Source organism: Delphinapterus leucas, chromosome 2 (assembly GCF_059928025.1).
Source record: "Delphinapterus leucas isolate spDelLeu-1000000601 "Yukka" chromosome 2, BTC_Dleu_Yukka2, whole genome shotgun sequence".
Lineage (NCBI taxonomy): Eukaryota > Metazoa > Chordata > Mammalia > Artiodactyla > Monodontidae > Delphinapterus > Delphinapterus leucas.
This window is the reverse complement of record NC_143130.1, coordinates 117745347-117768574: the sequence shown is the minus strand read 5'-3', so window position 1 is coordinate 117768574 and position 23228 is coordinate 117745347. Positions and strand designations below refer to the sequence as shown.

The 23228-nt window shown below is 42.3% G+C and overlaps 1 protein-coding gene and 1 pseudogene across 1 annotated transcript; one reads left to right on the top strand and one right to left on the bottom strand.

Annotated features, from left to right (window-relative positions):
- The first annotated feature begins 718 nt into the window (after positions 1-718).
- SPTSSA (serine palmitoyltransferase small subunit A) lies at positions 719-21030 on the top strand. Its single transcript, XM_022570739.3, has 2 exons — positions 719-899; positions 19868-21030. The coding sequence occupies exons 1-2, from the start codon at positions 797-799 to the stop codon at positions 19969-19971; spliced, it is 207 nt and encodes a 68-aa protein (XP_022426447.1). The 5' UTR covers positions 719-796; the 3' UTR covers positions 19972-21030.
- On the bottom strand, positions 7250-17512 carry LOC149750266 (large ribosomal subunit protein eL31 pseudogene; annotated as a pseudogene).
- Positions 21031-23228: the final 2198 nt, after the last annotated feature.

Genomic DNA, 23228 nt, shown 5'->3' with positions numbered 1-23228 from the left:
GGTAATCTCTCTCTTGTCTTTAGGTTAAGGAGTGCACGGGGTATGTTGGTTTATGTGGGTGTGCTTTTGTGTGTGTGAGCCCGCGTGTGGGTGGGGAAGGAGGAAGAGGGCAGTGTGTGCATCACTTCTTCACAGATGCCTTTCCTGACCTGCTTGACTGGGCGATGCTCGCCTCCCCACCCTCTCCGAGCACCTTACTCTCCCCCTCTGCACCGATCACAGCTTTTCTGGCATTTGTGAATGCCTGTCTCCTCCCCTAGATCGTAAACTGCAAGAGGTAAGGATCCTAATATGCTCCTATTCACCCCGTAATCCCCCAGCCCAGGAGGACGCCTAAGGCGTCACTGGTATTCCACAAATATTTCTTCGACTGGCGTTTCTGGGCCCGACTCGGGGGACCCACCGCGTAAGGGAGCCACGGGCGACCCCCGCGGCAGGACCCCAGCGGGCACTACCGCCCCCCAACCAACTGCCGGGCGAGGCGGGGCCGGGCGGGGCACTCTCGTGGGGACAGTTCTCGGGCTCGCGTGGGCGCAGCCCCGTGAGGGGGAACAGCGGAAAGAGAGCGGGCGCGGCGCGAGGCCGAGGCCTGGCCAATAAACGCCGGCCGGGCGGGGCTCGCGGCCGGCTGCCCGGGAGCGCGCGGGGCTGGGCGTGCTCACGGGTGACGCTCTGGGCCGGGCCGGCCAATCGGCGCGGGGCAGGCGGGCCTGGCGGCCAGGGGCTCTAGGACGCGAACGGGAGGCCTGCCGGACAGACTGACGTTTGGCTGCAACGCGGGAGGCGCGTGGCAGGGATGGCGCTGGCGCGGGCCTGGAAACAGATGTCCTGGTTCTACTACCAGTACCTGCTGGTCACGGCGCTCTACATGCTGGAGCCCTGGGAGCGGACTGTGTTCAGTATCCTGCCCGGGCCGCGGGCGCGGGGTCGGGTCGGGGCGCGGGGGCCCGGGCGGCATCCTCCCGGGCCCAGGGCCTGGCGGGCGCGGGGCGGCGGGAGGGCGGAGAGGCGGCCCCGCGGGAACTGCGCGCGCAGACTCGCCTCTTCGCGGCGGGCATGCGGGACCGAGGTCTCGGGGCCGAGGGTGGCGCTCCCGCGGTTGGGGGGTGGGGGACGAGAACTCTTTTGAGATCTGAGGTCGCCGGTGAGTCACTGGACCGAGGTAGAAGCGCCTTTATTGCTGGAGGAGGTCCCCTAGGGCGATGTCTACCTGGTGTGCCCTCGCCTGCACTTCGGCCGTGCCAGCCTTTGATTCAATCTCCTGTTCCCGTGGGAGGCAGGGACCGTGTAAGTGGAGCAAATCGCTCCCGGCTTGGACGCTTTTGACCTTTAGCTGTCCCTGATTTAGCTGGCTTTGGTCCTAATAAGAATGCTAACCAGTTTATCGGCTTTTAAGTCAGGTTGTGAATGTGTGCTCGTGGCATCCCAATACAGTTTTTGAAAGCAGTTCGTTAATCATCCCTTTTTGGTCTTCAAGATGGTTTAAAAAGTCTGTTCTACTCATTAATTTGATGCTTGCACAGTCCGTAACAGTCGAGCCCGAAAAGGAATATGTGGTTAGTTGTAGATAGTGTTTGAAGCTGTGTTTTCGTAGATGGCTAATAACTACTCGTTAACGACTATAGAGCATTTACTACCAGCCAAGCAACTGTGCTAAGTGCTTTGCCTGTATCTTAACTCATCTAACTTTCATAAGCTCAATAACTCAAGGTTGTGAAGAGAGGCTTCCTGAAGTCTGTCTTCATTTGTCTATGTTGACATCCCTTGATATTATTCTTGCAGAATAAATACTAATGAGAGATAACTTTTTTAAAAAACTTGAGGGCCAATATGAAAGATATTTTATACAGCATGCTTGCTTCATACAGGGCCTCTCGTCTTCAGTGTGGTTTAGTTTGGAGTAGCTTCAGAACAACTTTGCAAATACGTGGTAGAGTGACTGAGGTAATTTCATTCCAAGCCTTAATAAGTGTGTTTATTTGTCTTGAACAAATAGGATTGAACAAATAGCATAGGATTGTACTCAAAGCTGAGTCTTTTGTCTCAACACTTTGAGGCATCTTAGCTGCTTTACAAGGAAATTTAGTTTTATTATTGTTGGCATTTCTTTCCAAACCTGGAGTTTAAGAAGCAGAATGCAGAGTTTGGATTTAAAGTCTGAATGTAAAGTATGCCCTAATTTCCTGCACCATTTACTTGTAGCTGCAGTTTAGTTTCACTCTAAGTTCTATAGGTTGGAGCTCATGAGGTCATCCCTGTAAAATGTATACTAAAATATATACCACCTCTTGACTCAGTTAAAGTTATTAAAAAGTGAATTTAAACATAAACAATGTTGTGCTAAATTGAAACTCTTTAAATCAGAAGTTGAATGTAGTGCCCCAGAGTCCACACTCTAATTTTACTCTTAAAGGTTTTTGTTGGCACATAGATAAATGCTATGGTGTCAGTGGTGTTAAGGTTTTTCTGTATTATATTGCAATAGTAATAGTGTCATAAATACCTCCGTGTTTTTCTTGGGGGGGATGGAGAAATAAATTATGAAATGATATGTAGTACCTCTGTGGGTTTTTGCCTTTGAAGCATTAGACTTCTCATTGGTTTATGGGACCACATGATTTCATTAAAAAAAAACACACACACACACTAGTGAGATTTGTAACCAACCTGAAAGAGACCTGCTGGGACCTGTTGGCATCTACCTCTGGAGGGGAAGTTTTAACATGTTTCGAAAGTCCCCTTTCCCTATTGGCAGCCATCAGTGGGAAAGGAAAAGACCAGGTTTTGTAACCAAGACATGTTTTGTAACCAGTGAGACACTCCCTGTAGTGCCTTACTGGGTAACATTGTAATCATGCTGTTGAGGGGAGCTAGAAAATTAAAAATCTTTGTTAAAATAATTGGAAGCATAAGTAAAAGTTATTTTAGCGTTGTTCTTTTAATTAAGAAAACAAAGGTTTCTTCTGTAATGGCTTCTTATGTTTCCATGACATTTTATATTTGTATTTATTTTAAGCAAAATGCAGGCAGTTTTTTTGGTTTATGTTTAGAATTAGATTCCCCCTGAAAGACAGTCCATGTCTCTTCAAGGAAAGAGTTTTTTTTTTTCAACCACAGTGCTGGGCACACAAATAATGCTTGACAAACATTTTTTTTTTTATGACAAACATTTGTTTATATGTTGATTTGTCATTTCAAAGAAATTGCAGAAGCACTGATTTTAAGCCACTTTTAGAGTAGCTTTGGAACTTGACTGTTCCTGATGAACGACATTCAGTTCTTGTAGAGAATTCAAACTTAAAGAAGTAGAAAAGGCTATAGATTGAAAGAACTCCTTTGATTTATTTTGGAGATGTTAACAAAATTTGCATTGCTCTGTCTACTCATTTATAAAACATGTACATTCGCTGAGTTCTGTATTCCACAAGTATTGTATACTTTCTAATTGCCAGATACTATTCTAGATAGTAGGGATTTACCTGTGAATAAAACAGATAAAAATATTTATTCTAATCCCACTAGATAAATAAGTAAAAAATTAGATTATTAGACTGTTATAGCTGTTATGGGGAAAAATAAAATGGAGAGGAGGATAGGAACTAAGAAAGAGTCCATGTTCTTTGATTTTTAGTTAGAGTGGTCAGGGAGGGGACATTTAGAAAGATTTAAGCAGGGGAAAAATTCCAGAGGATCGAGCATTCCAGGCAGAAGGAACAGTAACTAGGAATGCCCTGAAGCACCAGCGTATCTGGCTTGTTTCTGGGATAGCTGAGTGGCTGGTGTGTCTGCGGTAGAGTTAGTGGGGGTGAGTAGTAGGAAAGGAGGTCATATCTGTTCCCATAGGGCCTCCTAGGCATGGAGTGAGAGTTCTGGAGATGAAGGGAGGTGCTCATACCTTTTGAGTAGAGTCACTCAAATCCAGTAACAGTTTTCTCACTGACATTTAAATACAGTAAGTCCCCTACATACAGACGAGTTCCGAGAGCGCATTCGGTTAAGTCCAATTTGTTCGTTAAGTCCAACAAAGTTAGCCTAGGTACCCAACTAACACAATTGGCTACATAGTACTGTACTGTAATAGAAAACAAATACAAAAAATAAAACATTTTTAATCTTACAATACAGTACCTTGAAAAGTACAGTAGTATAGTACAACAGCTGGCATCCAGGGGCTGGCACTGAGTGAACAGACAAGAAGAATTACTCACTGGAGAAGGGAGAGGAGGTGGGACATGGTAGAACTGAAGGGGACTAACTGTATTTAATAAAGTAGGAAAATAAACCACAGGAATATACATTTTTCCTTTCCCCATGAGACTCAAAGCTCTTTTCATTTTGAATGGGAAAAAAAAATCCTAGGAACAGGGTTTTAAAATTTATTTTAATTAAAAAAATTTTAAACATCCTGAGTTCTGTTCTAAGTTTCCAAGAAGATGGACTTCATTTCTTCAAGGAAATTAGATCCAAGTTCAGGAAAAATTAGAATCGACACATGTTCTCAGGTAGATCCCTGCCCAACCCCTTGTTATTCCGCTGAAAGAGCTGGGCAGTGAGTGCTTTGGGATGCAGGGCAGGAAGAGCATGGTGGACTCAGAGAACTTTCAGGGAGGTATTTGAGTTCTTTGCTTTATTTTCTCCTAGGTGGGGAGAAGGTGTGGACTGGGGTGCAGAGATGTGTTGGGATGGTGAGTACGCCAGGCTGACTTGGCTGGAGCAGGGATTCTTTAAGGCAGAGTGGGTGGGAAGTAAAGTTGAAAAAGCAGGTTGAGACTGTTTTTTAATTGAACAGACACGTCTGTGCGTACCTTGTGCCAGATGCTGGCCTAGATGCTTGTGATGTATCAGTGAGCGCATGAGACAGAGATCCCTGTCCTTGGGAAACTTTGATAATGAGTGAAATATATAGTGGGAATTCCCTGGCAGTCCAGGGGTTAGGACTCTGTGCTTCCACTGCAGGGGGCATGGGTCTGATCCCTGGTCAGGGAACTAAGATCCTGCAGGCAGTGAGGTGTTACCAAAAAAAAAAAAAAAAAAGTGAAATATATAGTATGTTAGGTGGTAAGCATTATGGAAAGCAGAAATGTAGGTCAGGGGGATAAGAAATGTGTGGATAGGATGGAGTTACTGTTTTTAAAGAGGATATCAGGAGAGGCTTCATTGCAAAAGCATATTTGAGTAGAAAGATAAAGGAGGTGAGGGAGTTAGCAGGGTAGAAATCTGAGGGAAGAGCAGAGCTGGCAGAGGGACTAGCCATTGCAAAGTCCCTGAGTCCAGAGCCTGCCTGGCATGGATGAAGGCCGTGGATGAGGCAGGTATGGCTAGTGCAGAGTGAGTGTGCGGGAGAGTCCTAGGCGGTGAGGTCAGACTCTTTGGAGGTCCTGGTAAGGACTTTAATTTTGGTAAAAAAGGGTACTCTTGGGCTTCTCTGGTGGCGCAGTGGTTGGGAACCTGCCTGCCAATGCAGGGGACACAGGTTCGAGCCCTGGTCTGGGAAGATCCCACATGCCGTGGAGCAACTAAGCCCGTGTGCCACAACTACTGAGCCTGCGCTCTAGAACCCACAAGCCACAACTACTGAGCCCGCACACCGCCATGAAGAGTAGCCCCCGCTCACTGCAACTAGAGGAAGCCTGCATGCAGCAACGAAGACCCAATGCAGCCATAAATAAATAAACAAATTTATAAAAATAAAAAAGGTACTCTTGGAAGGTTTGATAGAGGAGTGATCCAATCTGGCTTTTTAAGTTTGAAAAGGTTTACTTTGGTTGCAGGATTTGGAATAAATTAAGGGTGGCTGGAGGAGGCAAGGGTAGAAGCAAAGGTAGATATTTTGGATTGAGATAGGCTTTGAATGATAATGAAAAAAAGCATTCCTTTTTTTAAAATTAAAAATTAAAAAAAATTTATACAACTTTAAAGATTACTTTCCATTTACAGTTGTTACAAAATATTGGCTGTATTCCCTGCATTGTACAATACATCCTTGAGCCTGTCTTACACCCAATAGTTTGTATCTCCCACTCCCCTACCCCTATGTCGCCCCTCCCCCTTCCCAGCGCTACATTTTAAGCTGTATGTTCTTTTCAGTAGCGACTAAGTTATTTTTTCAGATTTTCGCCGTACCCTCAAATGCTTAAAGCTAGAATTGAGAAGGATTTTTCTTCACCTGTCAATATACTAGAGTAATTAACATGTTTGACAGTTTATTTTATTTTATTTATCTTTTATAAGTTTATTTATTTATTTATTTTTGGCTGCATTGTGTCTTTGCGCATAGACGGCGGGGGTGGGGGGCGAGCAGGGGCTACTCTTCATTGCGGTGCGCAGGCTTCTCATTGTGGTGGCTTCTCTTATTGCAGAGCATGGGCTGTAGGTGTGTGGGCTTCAGTAGTTGTGGCACTCGGGCTCAGTAGTTGTGGCTTGCGGGCTCTAGAGGGCAGGCTCAGTAGTTGTGGCGCTCGGGCTTAGTTGCTCCGCGGCATGTGGGATCTTCCCGGAGCAGGGCTTGAACCCGTGTCCCCTGCATTGGCAGGCGGATTCTTAACCACTGCGCCAACAGGGACGCCCTATGCCGTTTCATTTGATCTTCCTTTTGTAGAAATGAATGCAGTTTTCCATTACCAGGGAGGGCTAAATGAGGAAAGCTGAGCTAGGAATAATTGTAACTGATAAATTATTTTATTTTTAATTAAAAAAATTTTTTTTTGTAGCTGAGTTGTGCAGCGTGCGGAATCTTACTTAGTTCCCCAACCAGGAATCAAACCGGAGCCCTGTGCAGTGGAAGCGTGGAGTCGTAACCACTGGACCGCCAGGGAGGTCTCTGTAACTGATAAATTAATACTTCCAACCCTCCAGCCCAGTGGTATTCAGACTTTTCACTTGTGCATTCCCTAAAAGAACAAAAAGCACATACTGTGTATCCTCTCACTCATCTGACATCTGAAATCTTTCATAGTGAATTTAGACAATTACAAAAGATTTAATTTTTTGCTTTTTAAAAATTATTGTTTTTGCTAAAACCTTAAAACTATAATTTTTTTCTTATACAATTCATAGAACACATTCATCACATGACCTGATTGGCAAAGCTAGTCCTCACTATGAAGCCAAATAGGCAAAATCAGTCTTAATTTCTGTCAGAAGAAGCTCAGTGTCATTTTTCTGTTAAAATAATTGTTATATAAACACCTTCAGTCCTGTCTCACTTTTTTGTTGTTGCTGTTTTATAATTTTATTTGACAATCAGTGGTTAGTTCTCATCCACATTGACTATAGGTTTTTCAGAGTGGTGACAGGTACTTAGGTAACCAACGTATAGAGCTTGTTTGGTGAATCTTCAGCTTCATGCTTTCTGGACAACCGCACAACCACATGTGGATACAGTATGGGACATTCCATAACCCTTTGGCCGAGACAGCTTTGTTGAAACTGTTGTCACTGTGCACATCTGGAGTTCCTGTCTCCTTCATGGCAGATTTCTGGATCTCTTTCAGTGCCTGAGGGGCACGCTTCTTGAAACCCACTCCGTGGGTGCGCTTGTGAATGTTGACAGTGGATTCTCTGGTCACTACGTCAGTGATGGCAGAAAGGCCCCTCTCACCATCCTCTTTGCTGGAGGCATTTTGCCGGGCCCAGATTGTAAAGGTGTCTCATTTCCAAATTCACATGATTAGATGGATAGATAGGTGAGGTTTGGAGCTGTGCCAGGAGTCTGTTACCTGAATGAAATAAAGTACAAGGTAAGTTAGTTACTGTTCCTTTGTTTGCTATCCCAGAGGTTATTTTATACCCTGGGGAAATGCGTAATTGTAAGATTCTGGAAGTAAAGTGAGAGAAGTGAAGTTGTAAGGACGGGGGGATGGGAAGGAGAACTAGCAGATCACAGTTCTCAGATCAGCTTGAGGAGAGAGTACACTGGAAGCTGAAGATTTGTAAACTGATTCCCCTTAACCGATTCTAATCCTCTGAAAAGCCTTGTTCCTCCAGGGCTCCTGTGCTTTAGTTTGAAAACAGCTGCTCTAGCCTGTTTGACACTGCCTGGATATTTGGCTGGCTGTGTGAGAATGTCAGACTATCCCTTGTCTGTACTCCTTAGGATATTATAACTTTTACTTTAGCAGGAAAAAGTTCTTTTCTTTCAGGAAAGGTGGAAGAGAAAAACTATGCTACACAAGAACTAGGTGATCTGTACTAGGATGTCAGGGAAAGTCATGGGAGGTTGATGGCAGTGGGGACAAAGCGCATACAGATGATCTACAGTGTTTCTGCATGTGATACCAGTGATTTTTCAGTAGAGCTGAATGTGGATCCTGTCTCCACTGCTTCATATTCTTAAAGACCTTGTGACCTCCTCCGCCCCACACCCCGGCTCAGGGTTTGATTGTTGTAACATTTGTGGTGCTTAGGAGCAAGGATAAGATAAATTCTTTTTTTTTTTTTGGCTACGTTGGGGTTGGGTCATCGTTGATGTGCACAGGCTTTCTCTATTGGCAGAATGCGGGGTTACACTTCGTTGGGGTGTGCAGACTTCTCATCGCGGTGGCCTCTCTTGTTGCGGAGCACGGGCTCTAGGTGCGTGGGCTTCAGTAGTTGTGGTGCGTGGACTCAGTAGTTGTGGCTCTTGGGCTCTAGAGCACAGGCTCAGTAGTTGTGGCGCAGGAGCTTAGTTGCTCTGGGGCATGTGGGATCTACCCGGACCGGGGCTTGAACCCGTGTCCCCTGCATTGGCAGGCGGATTCTTAACTACTGCGCCACCAGGGAAGTTGAAGGTAAATTCTTTAGATTAAAAAAAACCCCAATGCTCAATTTTAATAATTAAAACTCTATGTTCTAAAAGATCTACTTAAGAGAGGATATATACTTTTCATGAATTGGAATGCTTAAAAAACAGTAGTTATGGGGGCTTCTCTCGTGGTGCAGTGGTTGAGAGTCCACCTGCCAGTGCAGGGGACGCAGGTTCAGTCCCTGGTTCGGGAAGATCCCACATGCTGCAGAGCGACTAAGCCTGTGTGCCACAACTGCTGAGCCTGCGCTGTAGAGCCCGCAAGCCACAACTACTGAGCCCAGGTGCCACAACTACTGAAGTCCGTACTCCTAGAGCCTGTGCTCCGCAACAAGAGAAGCCAGCAGAATGAGAAGCCCACTCACCGCAACGAAAAGTAGCCCCTGTTCGCTGCAACCAGAGAAAAGCCTGCGCACAGCAACAAAGACCCAATGCAGCCAGAAACAATAATAATAAAAAAAAACAGTAGTTATGGAATGATAGTATTGTATTTATGATCAATAGTTATGAAAAGTAGAATTACTACTAATACAAGAATTTTGGCTATCATATGTTGTATGCGTTCCTGAAAAATTCTCAAATAAAAGAGTTTATGGGAAAATATCATTAGCCCCTCAAAATCTATGCAACTTCGTAAGCAGGTGCTAATGAAAACAATGATTGGCATCTTGGGGGACAACTTGGATAACCTGGGCAGACAGGCTGGGCGCTGCCCCAGGGGCATTAAAAATGCATGGACAGAGTTGACTGGAACTGCTGAAGTGATGGAGATGGTGTGGGCTGCCGTCGAGGAGATGCAGGAGGCAGTGCAATCCTGCCATTAGTTGGGAGCTGTGCTAGCCTGGAGGTATACCTTTCTGGAGAGGGAGCCCGGGTACAGATGCTAATTTTTAATTTTCTTAAAATAGAGCTAAAAGGACTGCAGCTGCTGAGCTGAGGGATGTTTCTTGCTGAAGATTATAATTCTTTCCTCACTAATCTGGCTCCCCTAATTTACAAAAAATCCCATATGAAACCATGCAGCTCCTGTGCTATCCTAGTCACATATGGGTTAATTGATGTTCCAGAAATGTGTTACATCAGAACAGATTATATTTTAGAGCAGACAGGTCATTTTTTCCCCTTGACCCCGGGACTTCAGATCTTCATGTGATTAATAGAAGCTCTAATTATAAAGACATATAGCGATACATAGCCTTGGTGTCTCTGGGTTCAGAGCTACAAACCATTTCTAGGATTTCAGCTCAGAGTTGAACATGATCATTGCTGGTTCCAGCAGCAGGCTTTTTTGTTTGTTTAGTTTTTAAAGAGTTCATCATCAAGTTGTTCTAAAATCAATTTCCGTACTTAAGTGTGACCAACACTACAGAAAGCTCAGAGAATGGGTTTTGCTTGCCAACAGTAACCTCTGATACTGATGTGATATCCTTTACTATGGCCCAAGAATATCAAATTGGCTGACTTACACAGGACTATAACCATATTATTATCTTCTACTTGCTTTCATTTATGGCAACTAGGAAAGCATCAAAAGTGATATATTTGGTAAAAATAAGCTTTCATTTTTTTTTTTTTTTTTTAATTTTTGGCCGTGCCACGCAGCTTGCGGGATCTTAGTTCCCCAACCAGGGACTGAACCCGTGCCCTCGGCAGTGAAAGCACGGAGTCCTAACCACTGGACCACCAGGGAAGTACCACCAGGAAGTAAGGAAGTCCCTTATTATTGGTGATGGTCTCTAGTTTTTCAAGGTCAAGGGACAAAACCTGCAGTAATAAGAAAGGGTCCTTTTTGGAGCATCATTCAGCAGCTGACACCTGCTTTCCCTTAGAGCTTTGATGGCTTTTCACCAAACAGCCTATGGTAATACTTTGTCAGATACTTTGTTTTCTTTTTTCATTAAGATGGTTTCTTAAAAAAATTAAATTTATCAAAACTTTTGAATATTTCTGAGGATAAAAGTAGCTTTTTAGAGTTAGTTTTACAAAAGGAATTTGACTAATAGAAGATTGGATTGTTTTAGATGACATTTTAGCTTTGTTTTTTAATGTGACCAGGGACATCAGAGACTGAAAACATTGAAATTAGACTAGTGAAGAGGAATAAATCATACCCACTGGAACAAAGGCCCCTGCCCTTTTCCCAATGAGGAGCTACTTTTGGTTTCTCCAAAGTCTTGCGAATAGGTTGCTAAGGTAGGCGGTGATAGTACGGGGTTACTGGTTAGGGCAGGAGATGTTAGTTACCGTGGTCTTACTTCTGATGTACTGTATTTAACTTTAAAGCATTTCCTTTTTTTTTTAAAGTTGCTGGGAAAAGGACTGGGGATGGCCAATCCCTTGTATGGGCAAAAAAATCTTTATTTTATTTTTTTCCTGCCTAACTGGGAACTTATCAGCTCATGATTAGCTGGGGATCCCTGTTAAAGAAAACAGCAAACAGCACACAGATACATGGTTTCACATCTATTTGCTTTTTAATCCATTGGACCCATAAAATATTTATGTTATGTCCAGGTTATAAATAACCTCTGATTGTTCACTCAGGCCTTGAACAAACAATTTTCGGCAGTGCCTGCACAATCCTGGCACATTATCTGCTCAGTTCTTGAATGGTTGATGCAGTGCCTGCTTTGTCTAACAATGCACTACGACTGGAAGCAAAGAGCAGCCGAGGCGTTCACTCTCAAGCACTTAAAATTCAGTGGTAGAGACAGGTACATACACACAAAACAGAAAAGACATATTTTTTAATTTTTGAGGTTTTTGGTTTGTTATAGTCTGGATTTCACTAGCTTTATTCTATATTTCTTGAATCATGGTTCCCCCTCTAAAACATAAACGTGATTAATCTTGGTACAGCTGCTAATACTTATACAAACAGCAGTAAGGGCTTGGTAAATGGAAAGATTACTCTATCACTTTGTGTATTACCTTCCAATATGTGTGTATTATATAACACTGAATATTTACATTTTCTGTGTTTGTGTGTGCGCGCGCGCCTCAGTGTCTCAAAGAGAAGATTACATTAAGGATGATTGAGAACTGGTGCTTAAATCTCCAAGCAAGTGGGATCCTAACATTAGTCCAGGAAGGGATTTCATTTTATGGAGAAGAAACTCAGGTCCAGAGAGGTTGTGATGCCTTAGGATTATACTATAAATAACAAGTTAATAGCAGGGTGACCTTGGGCAATTTCCAAACAGAGGTCTGAGTCATAATGTTAAGTGCCCAAGCCCTCAAGCAATAATTTCAATAAAGATTATATTACCTTTTGTTGCAGAATAGATTTGATTCCAAATATTTATATCAACCCTGAAAGGTAGGTGTTGTGTGTCCCCAAACCATAGATAAGGAGACTAGTGATCAGAGAGTTTTTGACACAACCAGGGATTGGCAGAATTGCAGCTCAAACCTAGGTTCTCTTCCAGTGCCATGGTGATTCCAGTATCCATTTCTTGTACTTCACAGTGTGTCAAGGATACTTTAAACTTTGAGAGGTGTGTTAAAGAACGCAGTGGATTGAGAAATCCACTCAAGTACCCAGATAGCAAATAATAGCTGTTATATTCTAAATGGTGTATGTTTAGGTCTGTTTGTGAGAACATTTCTAAGAAGATGAAGGTCACAAGTTCCCCAACCTTGCAAATGTCACAATAAAACTGCCCTTTGGAATGGTGCCAAGCATAATCTCAGGGAGTATTCAACTCAGTGTATTGGAGCTATTTCAGCTACATGGCTAAAATTGCTTAAATTGCATTTGTAGAAGGTTACTTATTAAAAGGCACTGTTTTGCATGTTTTGCAAGGTGATTATTAAGGTTAGTGGAAATTCCTCATGGTCCCATTGTTTACTTGTTCATTTAATATGAGTTTCACTGTATAGTTAAGTCAGTTTTAAATAGTCTCTTATTTGGGGGGGGAGGGATTAATTGGGAATTTGGGATTAACAGATCAACAACAAGGACCTGTTGTGTAGCACAGGGAACTATAATCAATATCTTGTAATAACCTATAATGGAAAAGAATCTACAAAAGAATATATATATATCTTAATCACTTTGCTGTACACCTGAAACATTGTAGATCAACTATACTTCAGTAAAAATATTCTCTTATGGTTGAGAGCTTTAGGATAATTTGGGGGAATAATTTTGAAATTTAATTGTATAGAAAACTTACTTTTAAAGGCTTATTATTGTGATTCTGGAAATACTTAGGAGAAGTGGGATTAGAATACAGAAACTTTTTTTTGAGGGAAATAGAATTAAAAGTTAAATTTAATAAGTGGCTCTGGGTAAAAGGTTAGGTTTAATGTTATTATTGTCATTATTTTGAGTAGCTAATAATTGGCATTTGCATCTAGGTGCAAGTGACTTTTGGTAATTTTCCGTTTTCTTGGTCAGAATTGAGAGTTGTTTATTCTGTTTCTGAGAGCTAAGATTTTCTGTTTATTTCCTAGTAGCAAATAAGGTCAAGTGATGCCTAACCCAAACTTTGCCAGGGAAAAAGATCCTTCAAATAAAACAGTTTTTAGTCTACTACTATATGCAGTTCCATTTTCCTTTACAGTTCTTACTTATTAAAAAAATAAGTAAGACTTATTAACTATTCAGGCATACAATAAAAAACCCATAGAGAATAATATAATGAAAGTGTGCCCATACCAACTACTGAAGAAAAACATGCATTTGAAGACCCTTTGTGCCCCTTCTCACTTGATCTCCCTTCTTCCTCTTCCCAGTTCACCCCACTAAGTAACCACTATCCTGAATTTAGCATATATAATTGCCATTTATTTGTTATTACTCCACATGTATGTATCACAGCATAATGCTGTAGAAAGTCATGAACTCTAATGTCTAATATTTTAACCAGGCAAAACATCTTTTCAAGTTTTGATAAGTTCTGGGGACTTCCCTGGTGGTCCAGTGGTTAAGAGTCTGCGCTTCCATTTCAGGGGGCACAGATTCGATCCCTGGTGGGGGAACTAGGATCCTACATTCCTTTGGAGTGGCCAAGAAAAAAAAAAGTTTTGATAAGTTCTTGTTTCACTTGGAAAGATGTCCTGATTTTATATGCATATAAAAGATTAAAGGTTTGACAATTTAGTGTTCACAAAATTGAGCCTAAGTTTCAGGTTCCTGTCTTATAGTAGAGCAATCTCTGTTAAGCTAATTTATGCATGTTAACTGATACATTCTCCATACTAAATAGAAGAATTATAGTGCCATAAAGAGTACGTAATATAATCATTCAAATGGCTGTTTTTAGTAATTCTTACTTGAATTTGAGCCAATGACCTGAAGATTATTACTATACCATTTCATTTGCTTTGTGTATACATTCGTAAGTCTTACATAAAAGCTGTTAAAAAACCCAAAAAGCATCTTGAAAATATAGTATTGCTTAGAAACAGATTTTGGTTTTCTTTGCTGTATTGCTTTAGAGTTTGTTGGTCACAGTAATATGTGGAATACGTAGAAAGCACCACAGTGAATCTAGAGTCAAATAATGTTTCTTAAGCAATTCCTTTATTCATCAAATATTTATTAAGCGTGTGTTACGTTAGATGTTGGAGATACAAAAATGATTGGACATTGTTCCTGTGTTCAAGGAGTTGATAATCTGGATGAGATAAATATCAATACATCTACAAATAGGTAATGTCAGGTGATAAGCTCTGTGTGATATGAGTGAAGAACTTGATGAGCATTAGGGAATAGTTAATTCTGCCAGGACGTTGGGGTAAGAATAGAAAAAGTATGAGTGCTAGGGAGAGCCTCATACGAGAGGAGATGACTAGCTGAGCTCTAAGAATGTTTAGGTTTTACTTGGAGGAATAGGACTTTTCGTACATAGGAAGATATTATAGTGTAATGGTTAAGAACACATTTTAGGAGTTTGACTTGGTTTGGAATTGGCTCCATTGCTTACTCTGATTTCGGGATATTACTGTAGGGCTTAACACAGTGCCGTGCGCACACTAGACAAAATGAAAGCTGCCACTGCTGTTATCCTTAGTCGCGTTATTAAGCCGTAATCAAGGGCAGAGCGGTATGAAAATAGAGAACATTGTTTCCGGAGACTCGTGTAATATGGCATGAGTAGGATGTGTGTTTGTTGGGGGTTGACTTGGAGTGTTGGGAGGTATGATGGAAAAGCAGCATGGTACAGCTGACCCTTGAACAAGCAGGGGTTAGGGGTGCTGACCCCTGCATAGTTGAAAATCTGAGTATAACTTTTTACGGTCGGGCCCTCTGTATCTGTGGCTCCACATCTGCAGATTCAACCAACTGTGGATTGTGTAGTGCTGTAATAGGTATTTATTGAAAAGAATCCACGTATAAGTGGACCTGTGCAGTTCAAACCCATGTTGTTCAAGGGTCAACTGTAGATGCTTTTGGTCCCCACCTTGATCCCCTTTGCCAGCTGCTGTACTTCTCCCTCGCTGCTGGGAGTGTTGTCTGCTACTGCCTTCTAGCTTCCCCCTTCTCCAGACTATTGCCCTTGGCCAAGGCAGCTGTCTCGCCCAGGTGGTTTTTCCTCAGCCTATCTACAGCCAGTGATTGACAGATTAAGGGATGCAAAAGATCAGGCCTGTTGCCTCAAAGCAACACCAACATGTGGTACAATTCATGCTCCAGAGCGCCCTGTGGGAGCTGAGCTCCTGAACCTCCTCAGCTTTTCCCCCTGCTCTGTTCTGTTCTCCCCTTCTGATAAAACTCCCTTCAGAATAGCTTATACAAGAATCCCTGTTCCAGCCTCTCAATTCTTGTCTACTTCTTGCACTCCAACCTAAGACCAGGTGCTTGAGCTAGATTGGAAAGGTCCTCAGATGCTTGGCTTAGAATTCCAAGTGCTATCCTAGAGGCCTTGGGAAGCATGCATTTTAAAAGGATAACTCTAGTAAAGAGAGACATGGAAAATAGCCAGAGGCCTAAAGTGGGAGCTTTTAAGTGATTAAGTAAGGAATGATAAGTACCTCAATCATTTATCATTGATAAGGGTAGGGGAACATGAGATAAAAGTCATTTGTTGTGGTTGGAAAGAACCGAGAAGTCTTAAATAATTTGAATTTGGGGAGAAGGAATCAAAGCAATTTCTAGATTGAGTGACTAGGCAAATAGTTAATCTATAGTTATATCAGATAGTGTGTCAACTATTTTCAAATCGTTGGAAAAATAGGACTTATAGGAAGAAGTAGTTTTGGAGAAAGTTAATGAGTTCAGTTTTGGCTCTGTGAATTTAAGCCCGTCATAGGTGGAAATGTCCAGTATCATAGGAAATACTTGTCTGCAGTATAGAAGATGGGGTCAGGTCAACAACATTAAGGTGGCTGTTTAAGTTATAAGTGTGTGTAGGCCCAAGACAAATCATTGGGAACTCCCATTTATCATTTAGAATCCTTTCAACTGCAAGTATGGCAAAGAATATCTAAAGGTGGTTTATGGGTAAAGGGCGTATTTATTGGCTTATGTATCTGAAAATCCAGTGGTAGGGTGGGCCTCAGGTCATTTGATCAGTGTTCTAGCTCCCTTTTTCTGCGATTATTTTTGTTCCACCGCCTTCATCTGTTAACTTTGTTCCGAGTTTTGATTTCCTTATGGAGGCAAAGTGACTCCAGTGATTCCAGGATTCTATCAGCAAACTGCATATTCTGGAAGGAGAATCTGTGTTCCTGGATTCCTGGCAGAACTCCTAAACTTTGAGCTGGTTGATCAGATTTGGGGGGTGGGCATTGTTAAAAAGAGAAGATCTTAACTGGTTCAGACCAGTCAGGGCTTATCCCTGGAGTTGGGATAGGGTTAGGCCCACCCAAAGAGCATGGCTGCTGTACTAGCAGGAGGGCTGGAGTGGATGTTTGGGAGAAAAGCACAAAATTAACTCTACTCATCTTACACATTAGTGGCAGACAGGGAAAAAGAGCCAGTGAACTAGGAAAATGGTGCGAGAGAAGGGAGGAGAGCACCAGAGAAGTACCTCAGCCCAGAGTTGAAGGAGTTTTGAAGAGGAAAGATGAAAATAGTGTCAATTCAGAGAGCCATTGGATTTGATAGGAGGTCGTTGGTGCCCTGAGAGCAGTGTCTATAGCCTGGAGAGGTAGAAGGCAGATGGTTGTGTGGGTGATGAGTAATGATATGGAAGCAGCACATTTGTACTTTTTTTTTTTTTTTTTAAAGAAATTAAGCGGTGAATACAAGGTGGTTGTTTAAGAAAGAACTGGATTAAGGGAGGCTAAAAAGTAAATTAAAAAAATGGTTATAGGGCAGCCCTGGTGGCGCAGTGGTTGAGAGTCTCCCTGCCAATGCAGGGGACACGGGTTCGAGCCCCGGTCCGGGAGGATCCCACATGCCGCGGAGCAGCTAGGCCTGTGAGCCACAACTACTGAGCCTGCCCCTGGAGCCTGCGAGCCACAACTACTGAAGCCCGCACACCTAGAGCCCGTGCTCCGCAACAAGAAGCCCACGCACCATAACAAAGAGTAGCCCCTACTCGCTGCAACTAGAGAAAGCCGGCGCCCAGCAACAAAGACCCAACTCGGCTAAAAAAAAAAAAATGGTAATGGGAGAACTACCCACATCTGACGTCTGCATCTCTACCAGTGCACATCTCCTTCCTGCAGACACCCTCCCTCTTGTGAAGTTCTTCACAGGGAGAGCAGCACCAACCCAGGTACCCCCAACAGGGTCACTGGTTTCGCCGCAGATGTGACACTGGCCTCTGCCGCCATATGCAGTGACCCATTTCCAAAGTCCTGTCCATCTTCTTCATAAATCCCGCTTCAGGATGTCCCTGGGTCCAAATTGTCCCGGTCACTATTCTGGGCACTGTGAGGGACACTGAAGGACTAAGAATGTCCACTGTGGCCGTCTCCCTGCCACCAAGGCCCTTCCTCCTAACCCCCTTACCCATCACCCAGCTGCTCCTCCTACCCCCCAGAAAAATGTAAATCACCAAATAATGGTTGTTAATCAGCAAGCACTTGCCCTCCCCACCTCGGGACCCACACTTGACCAACCTTAGCTTAAGAGCTAAGACTGAATGCAGGCTGACCTCTCCCATGAAGACTGTAAAATCCCACTATAAAATCAATATGATTTTTTTTTTTAAGGCCGTGCTGTGCAGCATGTGGGAATCTTTTTTTTTAAAAAAATTATTTATTTTTTTGGCTGTGCCAGGTCTTTAGTTGTGGCATGTGGGATCTAGTTCCCTGACCAGGGATCGAACCTGTGCCCCCTGCATTGGGAGCGTGGAGTCTTAACCACTGGACCACTAGGGAAGTCCCCAAATCATTATGATTTTAATTTCATTTCAAAAAAAATTATTATGGGAGACTTTTCACCCATGTTTGCCAGATGAGGGGAATGAACTTAGGGTCTGAGTCAGGTTTGAGCTGTGGCTCTAAAGACAGCTTCTTGTGTGACCCTGGACAAGTCCCCTCAGTGTTTTGTCAGTCTCTGATGAGTACTAGTGAATAAACATTTCACAGGAAAACCGTAAAGGTCAAGCAAGATAATACATAAAAAAGGTTTGTCAACTAAACTGTTATACAAATATTAGCTGGTAGTAAGCACATTGTTTATTTAAACCCTATATTCTCATAAAGGTATGTAAGGTATTATAGAACTACTAGTATGTAGAGCTGAAGGTATGTAAGACAGGAGGTGGGGGAGGAGGGGAGAGAGAGAATATGAATGAATGAATGCATAAAACACAGTCCCAGTTCAGAAGTAGTTATTCCCCTTAGCATGACTCTGCAAAGCAAAAAGCCCTCAGGTTTTACATAATTTTTTTCTTTTTTGCGATACGCGGGCTTCTCACTGTTGTGGCCTCTCTCATTGCGGAGCACAGGCTCCGGACGCGCAGGCCCAGCGGCCATGACTCACGGGCCCAGCCGCTCCGCGGCATGTGGGATCTTCCCGGACCGGGGCACGAACCCGTGTCCCCTGCATCGGCAGGCCGACTCTCAACCACTGTGCCACCAGGGAAGCCCTTTACATAATTTTTGTTAGCAGTATTTCGTGTGGCCTAAGAGGAGGGCTCCTTGTTGACTTGCATATATACAGTTTATTTATTTTTTATAAAGTTATTTATTTTTATTTATTTTTGGCTGCGTTGGGTTTTTGTTGCTCTGCGTGGGCTTTCTTTAGTTCTGGGGAGCAGGGCTACTCTTCTTTGCAGTGCAAGGGCTTCTCATTGCTATGGCTTCTCTTGTTGTGAAGCACAGGCTCTAGGCACGCGGGCTTCAGTAGTTGCAGCATGCGGGCTTCAGTAGTTGTGGCTCATGGGCTCTAGAGTGCAGGCTCAGTAGTTGTGGCGCATGGGCTTAGTTGCTGCGCGGCATGTGGGATCTTCCCAGACCAGGGCTCGAACCCATGACCCCTGCATTGGCAGGTGGATTCTTAACCACTGTGCCACCAGGGAAGCCCCCATACAGTTTACATTCCTTTTGGAATGCGGAGAACGGACCATAGTGCAGAATGTTTATGGTTTAGGTTATCAAGGTGACTTTTATTTGATGTTGTTGCAAAGTTTAGTGATAATAATAATAATAATAATAAATGTTTAATAGTAGCAGCTATTATCAGTTTATGTCACTAGTATATGATTGATCTTATCTTTGGCTCTAAAGCCAATATCTTAGCCACATTCTAGTTTAAATAATTCTAAAATTCTTGGATCAGACAAGACTTATTGTTCAAGCTTGTAGACATTTTGCAGTCATTAAATATTGTACAATTTTATTCCTATACATTTCTGTTTCTTAGATTGAACAGAGTCACTTTCTCTGCTTCATTTTAAGCAGCCTGATGTTTTGAAATATAATAGGGAGAATAATAGTACGCACCATGTAAGGTGACGGTGAAGACAAAATGAGCTTAAAAAACAGAATGGTGTCAGGCATAGTTAAGGTTAGTGGCTATAATTATAGTTATTTGTTCTTTATAAATACTTGGTAGGTATGAGAAAGCATTAAATGAATGGGTACTTCCACATAGAACAATTGTTGAAAACATTTGGGGATTTAGTTTTGGATAAACTGAGAAAAAGTAAAGTAAGTGAAGTTTCCTTAACTACAACTCAGATTCCATGCTGGTTTCCATCGTGGGGATGGCACTGTACACAGGATATGTCTTCATGCCTCAGCACATCATGGCGATACTGCACTACTTTGAAATTGTACAGTGACCAAGATGTGACCAAAATCAAGAGGTTCTTTAGGGAAGAGCCACTGTCTGAAGTTGGAACGAGACTTCATCAGATGTCATAAGAAACTCTACTAGATGTCAACATAACCGACCCTCTGAATATAAAGACTAAAATTTACGAGTAGAACAGGAAAACAATCCTGACTCATGTGTTGTGTTCTTTATTTTTAATTTTAAAAGAGGCTCTTGTATAGTAGTTTTTGTCTATTTTAACATTGTAGTCATTTGTACTTTGATATCAGTATTTTCTTAACCTTTGTGACTGTTTCAATATTACCCAGTGAAAGCTTTTCTTAATGTAACTTTGAGTACATTTTAATTGCCTTCTATTTCTAAAACCCAAAGTCATTAGTTGGGCTTTACGGTTCTTGCTATCATATGGCATACATATCTGCCTGGATATATTTCTACTCTTGACCAAAGTTTTGTAAGAAAAAAATTCAAGATTTGGGGCAGGGGGCTGGGGAGGGAGGATATTTTACTGAGCACTGTTTACAAAAGACTCGTCTGTAAGTTTGAACTCAGGAGTACAGTTTTAGCTACCTGGACTCTACTCTTAACAGCTTTCACTTTAAAACTATTAAAGTGTTTCTTAACAATGAAAAAGAAAGATCTTGCTGAAGCTAAAATAAGGAACATTTCACCTTCTAAATATTTAATTTGTGTGTGGACTCATTCCCAGAAAACTTTGGTGATGGTTCTTGTGACAAATGGTGGGGAAGTAGCATTATTATGTAATGCTTATATATAGTAAGAGTTTTTAATAGAAGGTAAATCAGTTTCCTCTGAGGGCCATTAGTAACAATGTACTTCCTTAAATTTAGTGTCATGATTGTGATGGGTGCTGCAAATGCATTTGCACATTGTAATATGATGAGATGAATTGTTAAAAACTATAGCAAAAAGAAATGTAAACTTGGTTAAAATCCTCTCACTCTTTGTATTGCTTTTTTTTTTTAAAAGATTTTTATTCCTTAAATGTAAAATGACTACCTAATTTTTTGATGTAAACTCATTAAATTCAAAGAGAGAAAAATCAGCTGATGTAGCAGTATTTTTTTTTTTTCCCGTTGGTTAAATGTTGATCTAATATTTATACTTCTGGATTGATTGCTGTGGACAGACAAGCAGTAAGTATATCTTAACACGTCTCTCAACATAAAAGTATCGCTAATTTAAAAAATTAGACATTTTTTTAACATACCTCCCAGAATGTTTTACTGTTTAAAAAAAAATGTGTAAGTACTTTTGGCCCCAAATTGTATGCATTAGACTTTTGAAGTGTTTTCTAGTCCAGAGGTACTAAGTAATATATAAAAGTCTGGTAGCTTTAGAGAATCAATTTATATCATTACTATTAGGGAGGGTGAGAATAATTTGTAAGTATTTAGTTTTGAAGTGCTTAAAAGTAGTTGGATATGGTTATGTCTGGTTATGGCATAATTACAGTATGCACACTATCTCAAGCAGAGTAATGAATATGAGGATTTAAGTCTGGAGTTGTTCAATTGATGCTTAAATCTGGCTTTCCTCCATTGACAAGTAGCTTCTAATGTCTGGATCTCTGGTGAGCTGAAGACAGGAAAAGTCAAGAATCACTAGTTTAGATGGGTATCCAGATTATCTATCCTAGCCCTCTACTCAGAAATCTTTAATTCATCCTCACTCTGCTGAAATCCGTTAAATCACTGTAGTATTTAATGGTTGTTACGAAACACTGGCCTGTGAGATAGATAGAAGATAAGTTTAGCCTTACAGAGAATCTTGAGAAGAGTCAGAAAGAGAAATAGGAGCAGGTCCACTGAGAGGTAATCAGGGAAGCATATCCTCACCCACTGATGCAAGGGTCTGGTCTATTTGTCAGTAAACAACAAATGGGGAGATCATTTAACTTTATCTGTTTACAAGTGGGCATTAGACAGTTCTCTATAGGTCGCTTATGTTTCAGTATGTCTTCCGAACAGAGATACTGACTGCCTTTTTTCTGGAATATTTTTCTAGGATGTTTGTATGATAGAGAAGATAGAGAAGAGATAATGTCTCCCTCCAGAACAAAGGGCAGGTTTGCTTAGAGCCTTGGAACATAAAGGTCATCTCCTTCTGAAGCAATGGGCACTATAAAAGATTTGGGTTCCCTGTGCTCAGGGTTCCTCTCCTGTAATGTGACCCTCTGCATGTACAGGTGTCACCTGGCCCTCTTTACATTGTCCTGTGGGAATTGGAGCTTGGAAACCAAAACAAGAAAATAGTACTTTGACTGTTTCTTTTTTTTCTTTTTTAATTAATTAATTAATTTATTTTTGGCTGTGTTGGTTGGGTCTTCGTTGCTGTGCGTGGGCTTTCTCTAGTTGCGGCAAGCGGGGGCTAGTCTTCGTTGCGGTGCGCAGGCTTCTCATCGTGGTGGCTTCTCTTGCTGCGGAGCACAGGCTCTAGGTGTGCGGGCTTCAGTAGTTGTGGGACGTGGGCTTCAGTAGTTGTGGCTCATGGGCTGTAGAGCGCAGGCTCAGTAGTTGTGGCGCATGGGCTTAGTCGCTCCATGGCATATGGGATCTTCCCGGGCTAGGGCTCGAACCTGTGTCCCCTGCATTGGCAGGTGGATTCTTAACCACTGTGCCACCAGGGAAACCCCTACTTTGATTGTTTCTATAAGTAATTAAGTCCTTTGTGTCTGACCCTGGAATCTCATGTCTTCTGCCAGTACCCACAAAACTGTGCCAAACTAACTCGTTAGCTTGCAGACCCTTCACTGTTCTTGACAGTTTTGGTGGTGAGAATGCGACAAAGAAGAGACGTGGTCTCCTAGAAGAGAAAGGATGATGGCCCCACGGGGCAGATTCAGAGATGAGACATACCCTGGTGTCCAGTAGGAAATGCTCTTGCTCAAGTATCGGGTGGGTTAGGGGAACCAGGGTCCTCCGCTCTCCTACTTGTTAATTAATCATTAGAGGCTGAGTGGTGAGAAAGATGATTGAAACAAGCTGCCTACACAGTGCCTTAGTGGTTGGGCATGCTCCTCCGGGCAGGTGGAAGAAGGAATCTTAGGGTAATGGGACGGCTCTAAAGATAATGTAGCTGTGGCTGCTAAGCCAAGGAACCCCCAAAACAGAAATAAATGGTGACAGCAGTGAGGGGCATGTTATTCAGTAGAGACCTTTGGGTGGTCTGAAACACTTCACATTTATTCAGGTGAACTGAATGCAAAACCTTGCTAAGGGGCTCAGAGCTGCTCTCTCCCTC

Bases quoted from the DNA above. Each gene is read 5' to 3' on its own strand.
- SPTSSA (XM_022570739.3), top strand. From the start codon at position 797: ATGGCGCTGGCGCGGGCCTGGAAACAGATGTCCTGGTTCTACTACCAG. The intron at 900-19,867 runs GTATCCTGCCCG...ACTACAACTCAG, and splicing joins CTGGGAGCGGACTGTGTTCA to ATTCCATGCTGGTTTCCATC.